The following is a 14,740-nucleotide window of genomic DNA, read 5'->3' as shown; positions in this document are numbered from 1 at the left end:
ACACAGCGAAACACACAGCGAAACACACACCGTAACACACAGCGTAACACACACCGTAACACACACCGTAACACACACCGTAACACACAGAGAAACACACGGCGAAACACACGGCGAAACACACGGCGAAACACACGGCGTAACACACGGCGTAACACACGGCGTAACACACGGCGTAACACACAGCGAAACACACACCGTAACACACGGCGAAACACACGGCGTAACACACGGCGTAACACACAGCGTAACACACGGTAACACACAGCGAAACACACAGCGAAACACACAGCGAAACACACAGCGAAACACACCGTAACACTCACAGCGAAACACACAGCGAAACACACAGCGAAACACACAGCGAAACACACAGCGAAACACACACAGCGAAACACACACAGCGAAACACACACAGCGTAACACACACAGCGTAACACACACAGCGAAACACACACAGCGAAACACACAGCGAAACACACAGCGAAACACACAGCGTAACACACAGCGTAACACACAGCGAAACACACAGCGAAACACACAGAGTAACACACAGCGCAAAACACGGCGCAACACACGGCGTAACACACAGCGTAACACACAGCGTAACACACACCGCAACACACAGCGAAACACACAGCGAAACACACAGCGAAACACACACCGCAACACACAGCGAAACACACCGTAACACACACCGCAACACACACCGCAACACACAGCGAAACACACACCACAACACACAGCGAAACACACCACAACACACAGCGAAACACACACAGCGAAACACACACAGCGAAACACATACAGCGAAACACACAGCGTAACACACACAGCGAAACACACACAGCGAAACACACAGCGAAACACACAGCGTAACACACAGCGTAACACACAGCGTAACACACAGCGTAACACACACCGCAACACACAGCAAAACTCACACCGAAACACACACCGTAACACACAGCGAAATGCACACCGTAACACACAGCGAAATACACAGCGAAACACACACCGTAACACACAGTGAAACACACACCGTAACACACAGCGAAACACACACCGTAACACACAGCGAAACACACAGCATAACACACAACGAAACACACACAGAAACACACACAGAAACGCACAGCGAAACACACAGCGTAACACACAGCGTAACACAGCGAAACACACAGCGAAACACACAGCGAAACACACAGCGAAACACACAGCGAAACACACACAGCGAAACACACAGCGAAACACACAGCGTAACACACAACGTAACACACAGCGTAACACACACCGCAACACACAGCGAAACACACAGCGAAACACACAGCGAAACACACAGCGAAACACACGGCGCAACACACGGCGCAAAACACGGTGCAACACACGGCGTAACACACGGCGAAACACACAGCGAAACACACACCGCGTAACACACAGCGTAACACACAGCGTAACACACGGCGTAACACACAGCGTAACACACGGCGCAACACACGGCGTAACACACAGCGTAACACACAGCGTAACACACGGCGCAACACACGGCGTAACACACAGCGTAACACACAGCGTAACACACACCGCAACACACAGCGAAACACACAGCGTAACACACCGCAACACACAGCGAAACACACACCGTAACACACACCGTAACACACAGCGAAACACACACCGTAACACACACCGTAACACACAGCGAAACACACACCGTAACACACGGCGAAACACACGGCGAAACACACGGCGTAACACACGGCGTAACACACGGCGTAACACACGGCGAAACACACGGCGAAACACACGGCGAAACACACGGCGTAACACACGGCGTAACACACAGCGTAACACACGGTAACACACACGGTAACACACAGCGAAACACACAGCGAAACACACCGTAACACACACAGCGAAACACACAGCGAAACACACACAGCGAAACACACACAGCGAAACACACAGCGTAACACACACAGCGAAACACACACAGCAAAACACACAGCGAAACACACAGCGAAACACACAGCGAAACACACAGCGTAACACACAGCGTAACACACACCGCAACACACAGCGAAACACACAGCGTAACACACGGCGCAAAACACACGGCGCAAAACACGGCGCAACACACGGCGTAACACACCGCAACACACACCGCAACACACACCGTAACACACACCGTAACACACACCGTAACACACACCGTAAAACACAGCGAAACACACAGCGAAACACACAGCGAAACACACAGCGCAACACACAGCGAAACACACACCGTAACACACACCGTAACACACACCGTAACACACACCGCAACACACACCGCAACACACACCGCAACACACAGCGCAAAACACAGCGCAACACACAGCGTAACACACACCGCAACACACAGCGTAACACACAGCGAAACAAAGAGTAACACACAGCGAAACACACAGCGAAACACACAGCGAAACAAAGCGTAACACACAGCGAAACACACAGCGAAACACACAGCGTAACACACAGCGTAACACAGCGTGACACACAGTGTAACACACAGCGAAACACAGCGTAACACACAGCGTAACACACAGCGAAACACACAGCGTAACACACAGCGTAACACACAGCGTAACACACAGCGTAACACACAGCGAAACACACAGCGTAAAACACACTGCAACACAGCGTAACACACAGCGTAACACACAGCGTAACACACAGCGAAACACACAGCGAAACACACAGCGAAACACACACAGCGAAACACACACAGCGAAACACACACAGCGTAACACACACAGCGTAACACACACAGCGAAACACACACAGCGAAACACACAGCGAAACACACAGCGAAACACACAGCGTAACACACAGCGTAACACACAGCGAAACACACAGCGAAACACACAGAGTAACACACAGCGAAACACACGGCGCAAAACACGGCGCAACACACGGCGTAACACACAGCGTAACACACAGCGTAACACACACCGCAACACACAGCGAAACACACAGCGAAACACACACCGCAACACACAGCGAAACACACCGTAACACACACCGCAACACACACCGCAACACACAGCGAAACACACACCACAACACACAGCGAAACACACCACAACACACAGCGAAACACACACAGCGAAACACACACAGCGAAACACATACAGCGAAACACACAGCGTAACACACACAGCGAAACACACACAGCGAAACACACAGCGAAACACACAGCGTAACACACAGCGTAACACACAGCGTAACACACAGCGTAACACACACCGCAACACACAGCAAAACTCACACCGAAACACACACCGTAACACACAGCGAAATGCACACCGTAACACACAGCGAAATACACAGCGAAACACACACCGTAACACACAGTGAAACACACACCGTAACACACAGCGAAACACACACCGTAACACACAGCGAAACACACAGCATAACACACAACGAAACACACACAGAAACACACACAGAAACGCACAGCGAAACACACAGCGTAACACACAGCGTAACACAGCGAAACACACAGCGAAACACACAGCGAAACACACAGCGAAACACACAGCGAAACACACACAGCGAAACACACAGCGAAACACACAGCGTAACACACAACGTAACACACACCGCAACACACAGCGAAACACACAGCGAAACACACAGCGAAACACACAGCGAAACACACGGCGCAACACACGGCGCAAAACACGGTGCAACACACGGCGTAACACACGGCGAAACACACAGCGAAACACACACCGCGTAACACACAGCGTAACACACAGCGTAACACACGGCGTAACACACAGCGTAACACACGGCGCAACACACGGCGTAACACACAGCGTAACACACAGCGTAACACACGGCGCAACACACGGCGCAACACACAGCGAAACACACAGCGTAACACACACCGCAACACACAGCGAAACACACAGCGTAACACACCGCAACACACAGCGAAACACACACCGTAACACACACCGTAACACACAGCGAAACACACACCGTAACACACACCGTAACACACAGCGAAACACACACCGTAACACACGGCGAAACACACGGCGAAACACACGGCGTAACACACGGCGTAACACACGGCGTAACACACGGCGAAACACACGGCGAAACACACGGCGAAACACACGGCGTAACACACGGCGTAACACACAGCGTAACACACGGTAACACACACGGTAACACACAGCGAAACACACAGCGAAACACACCGTAACACACACAGCGAAACACACAGCGAAACACACACAGCGAAACACACACAGCGAAACACACAGCGTAACACACACAGCGAAACACACACAGCAAAACACACAGCGAAACACACAGCGAAACACACAGCGTAACACACAGCGTAACACACACCGCAACACACAGCGAAACACACAGCGTAACACACGGCGCAAAACACACGGCGCAAAACACGGCGCAACACACGGCGTAACACACCGCAACACACACCGCAACACACACCGTAACACACACCGTAACACACACCGTAACACACACCGTAAAACACAGCGAAACACACAGCGAAACACACAGCGAAACACACAGCGCAACACACAGCGAAACACACACCGTAACACACACCGTAACACACACCGTAACACACACCGCAACACACACCGCAACACACACCGCAACACACAGCGCAAAACACAGCGCAACACACAGCGTAACACACACCGCAACACACAGCGTAACACACAGCGAAACAAAGAGTAACACACAGCGAAACACACAGCGAAACACACAGCGAAACAAAGCGTAACACACAGCGAAACACACAGCGAAACACACAGCGTAACACACAGCGTAACACAGCGTGACACACAGTGTAACACACAGCGAAACACAGCGTAACACACAGCGTAACACACAGCGAAACACACAGCGTAACACACAGCGTAACACACAGCGTAACACACAGCGTAACACACAGCGTAAAACACACTGCAACACAGCGTAACACACAGCGTAACACACAGCGTAACACACAGCGTAACACACAGCGAGAAACACAGCGAGAAACACACCGCAACACACACCGCAACACACACCGCAACACAGCGCAACACACAGCGTAACACAGCGTAACACACAGCGTAACACACAGCGTAACACACAGCGAAACACACAGCGAAACACACAGCGTAACACACACCGCAACACACAGCGTAACACACGGCGCAACACACAGCGTAACACACAGCGTAACACAGCGTAACACACAGCGTAACACACAGCGTAACACACAGCGAAACACACAGCGAAACACACAGCGTAACACACACCGCAACACACAGCGTAACACACAGCGTAACACACAGCGTAACACACAGCGAAACACACAGCGTAACACAGCGTAACACACACCGCAACACACAGCGTAACACACAGCGTAACACACGGCGCAACACACGGCGCAACACACGGCGTAACACACGGCGTAACACACGGCGTAACACACGGCGTAACACACGGCGTAACACACGGCGTAACACACACCGCAACACACACCGCAACACACACCGCAACACACAGCGTAACACACAGCGTAACACACAGCGAAACACACATCACATGAGCTGAAGCGGTCAGAGTTACACACCTATGACGATTACTATAAAGCTAAAAGGGTCATTCCGAGTCAAATCAACCAAATTTCGGAAACTTCCCCGCCTCAAATTATTTATTTATTTTCAGTAGAAAGACAAACATAATTCGTGATGAAAGCCAACATATTAAATGTCTCAGATGTGTACTGACTGAGTAATCACTGTTTTGTCAAAGATGATCAAAATGACAATTTTCACCTGAGATTTGGAGCCAGTTTACACACTGTAAAAAAATATATAAAAGTTACCTGGTTGCCTTAAACCTTTGAGTTCATTGAAATAATAAATGTGAGATTTTTTGAGATTCAACAACCTTTTTTTAATTTTAATTAAATATTGTGTAAGCATATTGGGTAATAGTGTGTTTTATTTGTGATGACGCAGCCAAATTGTGCTATTTTCATGATTTATCAAATATTTTATGTGGTTCAGATACAATAATATTTTGAATTTCCATTTATTAAACAAATTTTTTCATTGTGTCAACTCAAATTTTTAATTTCAATAAACTCAAAACTAAGGCAACCAGGTTACTGACTTTTTTAAGTTAAACCAACAATATTTGTTTTACAGTGTACTGAAAAAATATATTTTTTAAATATATATTTGAGGCGGGGAAGTTTCCGAAATTTGGTTGATTTGACTCAGAATGACCCTTTTAGCTTTATAGTAATCGTCATAGGTGTGTAACTCTGACCGCTTCAGCTCATGTGATGTGTGTTACGCTGTGTGTTGCGCTGTGTGTTGCGCTGTGTGTTGCGCTGTGTGTTGCGCTGTGTGTTGCGCTGTGTGTTTCGCTGTGTTTCGCTGTGTGTTACGCTGTGCGTTACGCTGTGTGTAACTCTGACCGCTTCAGCTCATGTGATGTGTGTTACGCTGTGTGTTGCGCTGTGTGTTGCGCTGTGTGTTGCGCTGTGTGTTGCGCTGTGTGTTGCGCTGTGTGTTGCGCTGTGTGTTGCGCTGTGTGTTTCGCTGTGCGTTACGCTGTGCGTTACGCTGTGTGTAACTCTGACCGCTTCAGCTCATGTGATGTGTGTTACGCTGTGTGTTGCGCTGTGTGTTGCGCTGTGTGTTGCGCTGTGTGTTGCGCTGTGTGTTGCGCTGTGTGTTACGCTGTGCGTTACGCTGTGTGTAACTCTGACCGCTTCAGCTCATGTGATGTGTGTTACGCTGTGTGTTGCGCTGTGTGTTGCGCTGTGTGTTTCGCTGTGTGTTACGCTGTGTGTGTTACGGTGTGTTACGCTGTGTGTGTTACGGTGTGTTACGCTGTGTGTTACGCTGTGTGTGTTACGGTGTGTTACGCTGTGTGTTACGCTGTGTGTAACTCTGACCGCTTCAGCTCAGATAATGCAACACAGATTGATAACGTCACCAGATTTCACTAATAGATCTACCAATATCTGTGTGAGAATAAAATAATGATGCTGCAAGTCATTTTTGCAAGCCTGCACTGTAAAAAAATATATTGTAGGTTTAACTTTAAAAAGTAAGTAACCTGGTTGCCTTAATTTTGAGTTTATTGAAATACAAATTTGAGTTGATACAATGAAGGAAATTTGTTTAATATATAGAAACTCAAAATATTATTGTATCTGAACCACATAAAACATCTGATAAATCATGAAAATAGCACAATTTGGCTGCGTCATCACAAATAAAACACACAATTATCCAATATGCCTACAAAATCTTTTAGTAATATTTAAATAAAGGTTGTCGATTCCCAAAAATTTTCATTGTATTAACTCAAATTTGTAATTTCAATAAACTCAAAATTAAGAATTGAGCATCCCATCAAACCGCTGTCGCAACACAAGTCTCACCTTCAGGACCAGATCTGATCCAAACGCTCCCTTGGTGTCGGTGATCTCGGCTCCGGCGGCCCGGTACTGATCGTCAGAGAACTTGGCTTCGCGTCCAGCTCCGGATTCCACCTGCACCCTAAAGCCCTGTTTGACCAGAGCATCGACACCCGCGGGCGACAAGGCCACCCGCCGCTCCTGCTGGAAGATCTCCTTAGGGACGCCCACCAGCACGTCTTTATATCGCACACCTGACACACACACACACGCACAAAACAGGAAGAAAACGTCTACAGTTGGAGCATCCCAGAACCCCCAAACAACTGCATAGCCTTGGCAACAACCCGCAACACCTCAGCACTGTAGTGAGTTTTGGCCGGCGGATATCACTCACTATTGGGGGTGTGACAATCTTGTGCCACGACATCTCGTGAGACTAAACTGTGAGGAGATTTCTCGTCGAGGTGAAAAGCTGTCTTGTCATATTATTCTCATGACCTGATCATGAGGTCATGACAGAGTGTGAGGGTGAAGTTTATTGACACACGCAAGTTGAATTTTTTTTTATGCTGCCTTGGCAACAAACTGAAGTTTAAGTTGAAGCACTAAAATTAAAATAATAACCAAATAACTAGATAATAACTAAAAACTGGAAATAATCATCAAAAACTGAAATACAAATAAATTACACCTAAAATTACAAAAGCACATAACAAAATGACTATAAATTAAGCTAAAATGAACATGAAAACTAAAAATATTAAAATTAAAACCAATTCAAAATATGAATAAAACTATAATTAAACTAAAATAAAAATGAAAACAACATTTCTCATTTTCATTGAGTTTAACTTGATGTACTAGAGCAGGGGTCTCCAACCTTTTTTCATCTGAGAGCTACTTTTTAAAAATGAAAGTCGCCAAGCTACTCATATTCTACAATACTTAAAACTCTTAAATAATGCATCATAATTCTCATATTGACAACAATCCAAACTGTTTTACACCTGAAAGAGTGTAGTAAAAGTTCCAATAGTCGGTACCAATACCATAAACATTTTACGGTAGTCAGTACCAATTTTGGTACCACAGCAAAATGTTTTTTTATTTTATTTTTTTTATTTAAAAGGCTGTAGGCCTATGCTGTTTAAAAGGTAATCATTGTTTATTCATAAAATATCAAGTGAAAAATAAGGAACAATCTAGGCATAATTATTATTATTAGTAGAGACGTATTATTATTACAGAGAGATGTAGTTACATCTACTGTAACAGTAGCCTAATATAGTATTCGGTCAATTTCTCAACGTTAAACTTCACGTTAAACCAAACTTTTATTATGACGGGTTGCCATGAAGACCTGAGTGTCTGTGTTCATATGACAGCTTACTTTAATCAAACGTTAAAGGGGCGGTGAAACACTCAGTTTCAGTCAATCTCATGTCAATCTTGAGTACCTATAGAGTAGTATTGCATCCTTCATATCTCCGTATCATATTTATAAAAGAAATATAGGCTGTACCGAGTCTTTCCAGAAAAAACCGAGCGGCTGGAGGCGTATCGTGTGGGCGGAGCTAAAGAATGACGAGCGCACAAAGCGGTGACGTCCTCAAGCGTGGAGAAACCCATGGCTATCGATCTCAGCTAATACAGATAATGATCCACAATCAAATCTGAGGCTGAAATAAATTGAACAGGAGAAACGGCCACATCAGGATGTCCGTCTCTGTGGTATGTAAGTTACTGTATTTAGGGGCCTTTGTGTGTCTTTACGCGCAGTTTATGAGGACATGATTTGGTTTATGGACTATTGTATGTGACTAATGTTAGACCTTAGAGGTAGCAAGCAAAACGGTTTTGCACGTCAGAGTCAGTGTAACAGAACAACAATGGAGTAAAGTTAGCGCATTTGAATGACGAAGCACGCGATCGTATCGTTTACTGATGTTTACTCACGCGACGGTAGCCAATAGCAGAGACATTTGAAGTTGATTTACTCACCGGCTGCTTCCAAAGCAGGACCGAACCTTTATCGCTGGGACCGCTCCGTCAAAAACACACTTCTTTGGTATGATTTGGTGAAGTCCTGTGACAGCAGTGACCGTGGAAATCCACTTTGCGACGCGACTGAAGCGATGCATTGAAGCTTCCCGTCATTTCTGCGTTCAAATCGGTTCAAATGCAGCGCTGCCTTCCCAGAATGCTGTGCTGAAGCGTTGAAGTCGCTCGACGTCACCCATAGGAATAAAGTGGAGCGCGGTGCGACAGAAGTGTTCACGGACGACTGGATCTGCATCTGAGAGACTGTTTACAGTGTGCATTTCCTCTCTCTCGCTCTAGTCACGCGCGCGCACCCTACCGGGAGAAGAGCCCGTACGGCCCATACAAGGACCTTCCGCTCTATTAACGTCAAGCCGACCCATACTCGAAAAACACTCTCCGAAACTTGTGAGAAACCGGAAGGAGTATTTTTAACACAGAAATACTCCATCAAACGTCCAACATTAGTTTTTGAAACTTTGTCTATGTTTAGGATGGGAATCCAAGTCTTTAAAGGTGTAAAAAGTTCAGTATGCATTTCACCGCCCCTTTAAATTCTCATGAAGTGACAGTTTATGTGTCCGTGTGTCCTCATAGTGGCACACGGCAGAGACACGCGAGTGCGAGTGTGTGTGTGTGTGTGTGTGTGTGTGTACGCGAGCGCGCGCTACCGCGCCCTCGCATCTGCGCCCGTTATTCACGCAGAGACGCAGAATTTACAGGAGTAATTTTAAATAGTAATTTGCAGTTTAATATTCACAGACACTAGTATATATTCGGCTACAGTTTGGAGCCCTGCGCTTGGATTAACACGAAAGCTGTGTGTACCGAATATACTCGGGAGTCGGTACTACCGGAAATGCTGGTATCGTCATTTTTTTTTTTACATTTCACTACCAACATCGTATTAAAGTAGCCTACTGTACTTGTGACAACCTTACATTTGCATGTTTACATTTACATTTGTTCATAAATAAAAAATTCTAAGTCAGTCTAAATTAGCTCACTGATTAGATGCAAAGTAGTCTTGGCGAGCTACCTCCAATCAGGCCACGAGCTACTGGTAGCTCACGAGTAGGATGGGCGTATCGATATAAAGTATCGATATATCGATACTGGTGTGAGTATCGAAAGTATCGATACTCAAATAAAAATATCGATACTAAGGTGTTTTTTTTTTTACCAGTAATTTTGCTTATTTAAAAAGATTATTTAAATGCATACAATACAAATTAACTATGTTAATTGTGTAGTATAGGACCATTTTCCTGCTCATCTGAACCATGATCTGAATGCATGCAAACGCTACAAGACAGCACCAATCGATCACAGAGAGACCGTTCGTTCACTGATGACAATATTCAAACAGAACTGCGTTTCCCAAAACTATCATAAGAAACCATAGATGCTTTTAACACACAGCCCAGTATAATGCTCATCAAAAGACAGAAAAACATAATAGTTTGAGTTATTTCACAATAAACAAATAGAAATTTTAGCCTACATAGTGCAATCACACTCTTTAAATGTAATGTTAAAAGTTGAAATTGATCATGTTCTATGCTGTAACTAATGCTAATATAAATCACTATCAGAATAAAAAGGTTGCATTTTATGGGTGCAATGTTCAGTCACTGGCAGTCCCTTGTGAAACTGAACCATGTTTTTTTAGTAGTTCAAATAGGTTAGTATTTGTAAATTTCCATGGTTAATTTCACTACTAGTAAACATTTTATCCATGTGTTAAAAAATTAGGATCTAATAAGTTGCAATTAAGGCACATTGAATGTTAAAATACCTTTCAAATATGTTAAGTGGGTATTTTTACTCTTAGTCATTTAAATAATTGAATATATTTAATAATTTAAAAAAATAAGTTTAAAAGTATCGTATCGGTATCTATATCGGTGATACTGGCCTTAAAAGTATCGGAATCGTATCGAAAACAAAATAAGTGGTATCGCCCATCCCTGCGAGCGACGTGTTGGAGACCCCTGTACTAGAATAACTAAACCTGTTATACAACAAAAATTAGAAAAAATATTGTAATTCTTTTTTTAAATGGCTAAAACTTAACATATATATAATTTTTTTTAAATAATAAAACACAATTTAGAGAAGTGGTTCTCTTAAAAGTATTCAAATTAATAGATTATAATTATTATTATTATTATTATTATTATTATTATTATTATTAAATTAAAACAACTCTATTAAAATGCAAAAAAATTAAATAAAACTCAATAAAAAGTTGATACCCTACATTTTTAAGTAATTTCAACTTCAATTATATTTAAACAATTTTTAAAAAGAGTTTAATTTGATGTACTAAAACAACTCATTAATTCCATAAAAAAACTAATAGTATCTATATATTACCATAAACCAGACATTTATATTAAAATATTTTAATAAAACATAACTTAGAGCAGTGGTTTTCTTAAAAGTATTCAAATAAAAAAAAAATAATAAATTTAAATCACTTTATTAAAATGCTAAAAATGCAACACACACACACAAAAAAACTTAACTACACTGTAAAAAAGTTGCTTAACTTATTTTGATGAGTTAAAGCAATGTAAAAACATAACTTATTGATCTAATAATTATGTTTAAAGTTTGTTTGGCTTTTAACATGTTAGATATCGAGGTCAAAGGTGATTTGGAGGCTCTGGCGCTGTTTTCTGTGAGGTGTGCGACTTCCACAACACTTTTTCCCAGATTTTACCGTCTACTTTACACTGGGTGGGTGCGTTTACATACACGTTCATAAGCCGATTATGCCTAATAATCCGACAATGATCATGGTCATGTAACCGCGGTAACCATTTTCTTTTATCGGAGTAAGCTCATAAACGGCGTAAGCATAAACCGCTCGACACAGGGAGTTTTTTGCCTTTTATTTTGTGCGGCACACTAAAAAACCCTAATAAGTTGATTGAACTCAATTGATTTGAGTAAACTCGTTCCCTCAATTGAATTGAGTAATGGAGTCTCCCAAAACTTGTATATTTAAGTTCACTTAACTTGGTGCTCACATTCACTGTACTTAAATTGTTAAGTGTGTTCTGGATACACCAGAAGTTCAGTACACCATGCTGGGTACAACCAATCAAAACGTCAGCATGCATTGCAGCATGAATAAATTATACATCTGAATTGTGACACATTTTCTTTGATTAGCTTTTACTTTTGCTGTTTTGTTCTGATGTTTTATGTTCAGAGTTGATCTGTTTATCGGATTTTTTTAAATTAATATTACAAAACTGCTTTGACAACCAAAGCATTAGAATCAGGGATGATGTAATCAACATCAATGAATAAACAACATCATTTGATGATATTTTCTCTTGACTTTGTGCTCCATAACAAATGCGCCTCACAAACACAAAGCAGCCAGAGAAACATTATATTATAATATTATACAGTCAAGGGTCAAGAGCCCAACTAAAGCAAACACTAATCTCCATCATGGCGACTTCAAAAAAAAACTATTATTTCCATTAAAACAGAAATAAAGTCAGTCTGGTTAGTTATAAGTTAGTTCACATATTATTATTATGTTTAGTAACTTTTTGAGATTGCAAACAATGAAAAAGTCTCCATCTTAACTTGAATCAGCAACAGAAAAGGACCGCCTTTTGTCATCCAATCAGTGAATTAGTTCTTGTTGCCAGGCAGAACTCCTTGCATGGCCAATCACATCAAAGCAAGACCAGAGCGAGCTATTTTAATTAGTTATGATTTTGAGTTCATTCAACTTAAAATCTTAAGCTTATTTATTTAGTAGGTTAATAAGTTATACTAACTTATATTTTTTAGTTTTTGGACTAAACTAGTAATATTTAGTCAAGATTACTTGATTTGTTTAAGTAAAGACAACATTAGGGTTTACAGTGCGCAAAAAACACACACTTACAGCAGATTTAAACGCATCCAGACAGAGCGAGCGTTTAGCATGAAATAAGGACATATATCCCAAACGCAGACTCCTTTAAGAGCCATAAACCGTAAAGATGTGTTCTCATCTCAGTCAGCAGAAGTAGAAGAGGTTCAGTCAAATATGAGAGAATAATGAATAACGAATGAGAGAATAATATGAGCCGTAAATCTCCCGCTGACGCGCTTTATTACCATCACAACTGACGGAACATTAGGAGTACTGCGGACATTATTATTATTGACGTCACTATAAGGAAATAACCGCTTTATTAATAAAGTCATGTAAACGCGGGTTACTGGTGTTCGCGGTTTACTGGTTTGCATGTAAACGGGGAAAACTGGTTATTTCAATAAGCTGATATTTGTGAGTTATGAGCTTACTGGTGTGCATATAAACAGTGGGAACATTTTGTCCACACACAGATCAGCCAACACATTTCTCTCCATAACTGGCGTCATCCAATCAGAGCGCGGCAGCGGACATTATTAGCAGCTCATTGGCAGAGATCCAGTGCCCTTGCTCTGAGCCAAAGGGAAGTGACATGATACACACACACACACTTCTCCTTTAACTGACCTCTCTCTTCTCCAACACACACACAGACACCAAATCACACTCAACACATTCCTAAATAAGAGTCTGTCTGACCTTTCACAGCCTGTTGATTGCACAGAACAGAGAAGGTTTGGAAGAGTCTCGTCCCCGGCCGTCGAAGCGAGGAGCCGCTCACACAGCGCAACACACACGACATGTCTCTGAGGAACACAACACACACTCTCAACAGCTCTCTCTCTCACACACACACACACACACACACACACTCTCCGTCAGACGCAGAGACGCATGTTCCAGCCGGACGACACCTGCCGCTCTCGGACGACCACGCGAGACCAGTGACGAGAGAACAGGGAAAGATGCCAACACACACACTCGCACACTCAGATACACAGACAGACAGACAGACAGACACACACTCACACTCAGACAGAAAGACAGACTCACTCACTCACTCACTCACTCACTCACTCACTCACTCACTCACTCACTCACTCACTCACTCACTCACTCACTCACACAGACAGACTCACTCACACACACACACACACTCACTCAGACACACAGACAGACAGACTCTCACTCACACACTCACTCACTCACTCACTCACTCACTCACTCACTCACTCACTCACTCACTCACTCACTCACTCACACACTCACACACTCACACACTCACACACTCACACACTCACACACTCACACACTCACACACTCACACACTCACACACTCA

General features: G+C 43.4%; 1 protein-coding gene across 1 annotated transcript in view; it reads right to left on the bottom strand.

The window, feature by feature from the left end:
* The window catches only part of LOC137043085 (NAD(P) transhydrogenase, mitochondrial-like), a 37,904-nt gene extending 23,447 nt beyond the window's left edge, over positions 1-14,457 (bottom strand). The window contains exons 1-2 of the mRNA XM_067419180.1: positions 14,100-14,457; positions 7,490-7,719 (exon numbers count right to left, since the gene is read on the bottom strand). Coding sequence (XP_067275281.1) covers positions 7,490-7,719; positions 14,100-14,202 — 333 coding nt within the window. The 5' untranslated portion in view covers positions 14,203-14,457. The remainder of the gene's footprint in view (positions 1-7,489; positions 7,720-14,099) is intronic.
* Between the last annotated feature and the right edge of the window lie 283 nt (positions 14,458-14,740).

This window comes from Pseudorasbora parva, chromosome 16 (assembly GCF_024679245.1).
Source record: "Pseudorasbora parva isolate DD20220531a chromosome 16, ASM2467924v1, whole genome shotgun sequence".
NCBI lineage: Eukaryota > Metazoa > Chordata > Actinopteri > Cypriniformes > Gobionidae > Pseudorasbora > Pseudorasbora parva.
Note: the sequence above shows the minus strand (reverse complement) of the source record. Positions and strands in the feature narration are given on the sequence as shown.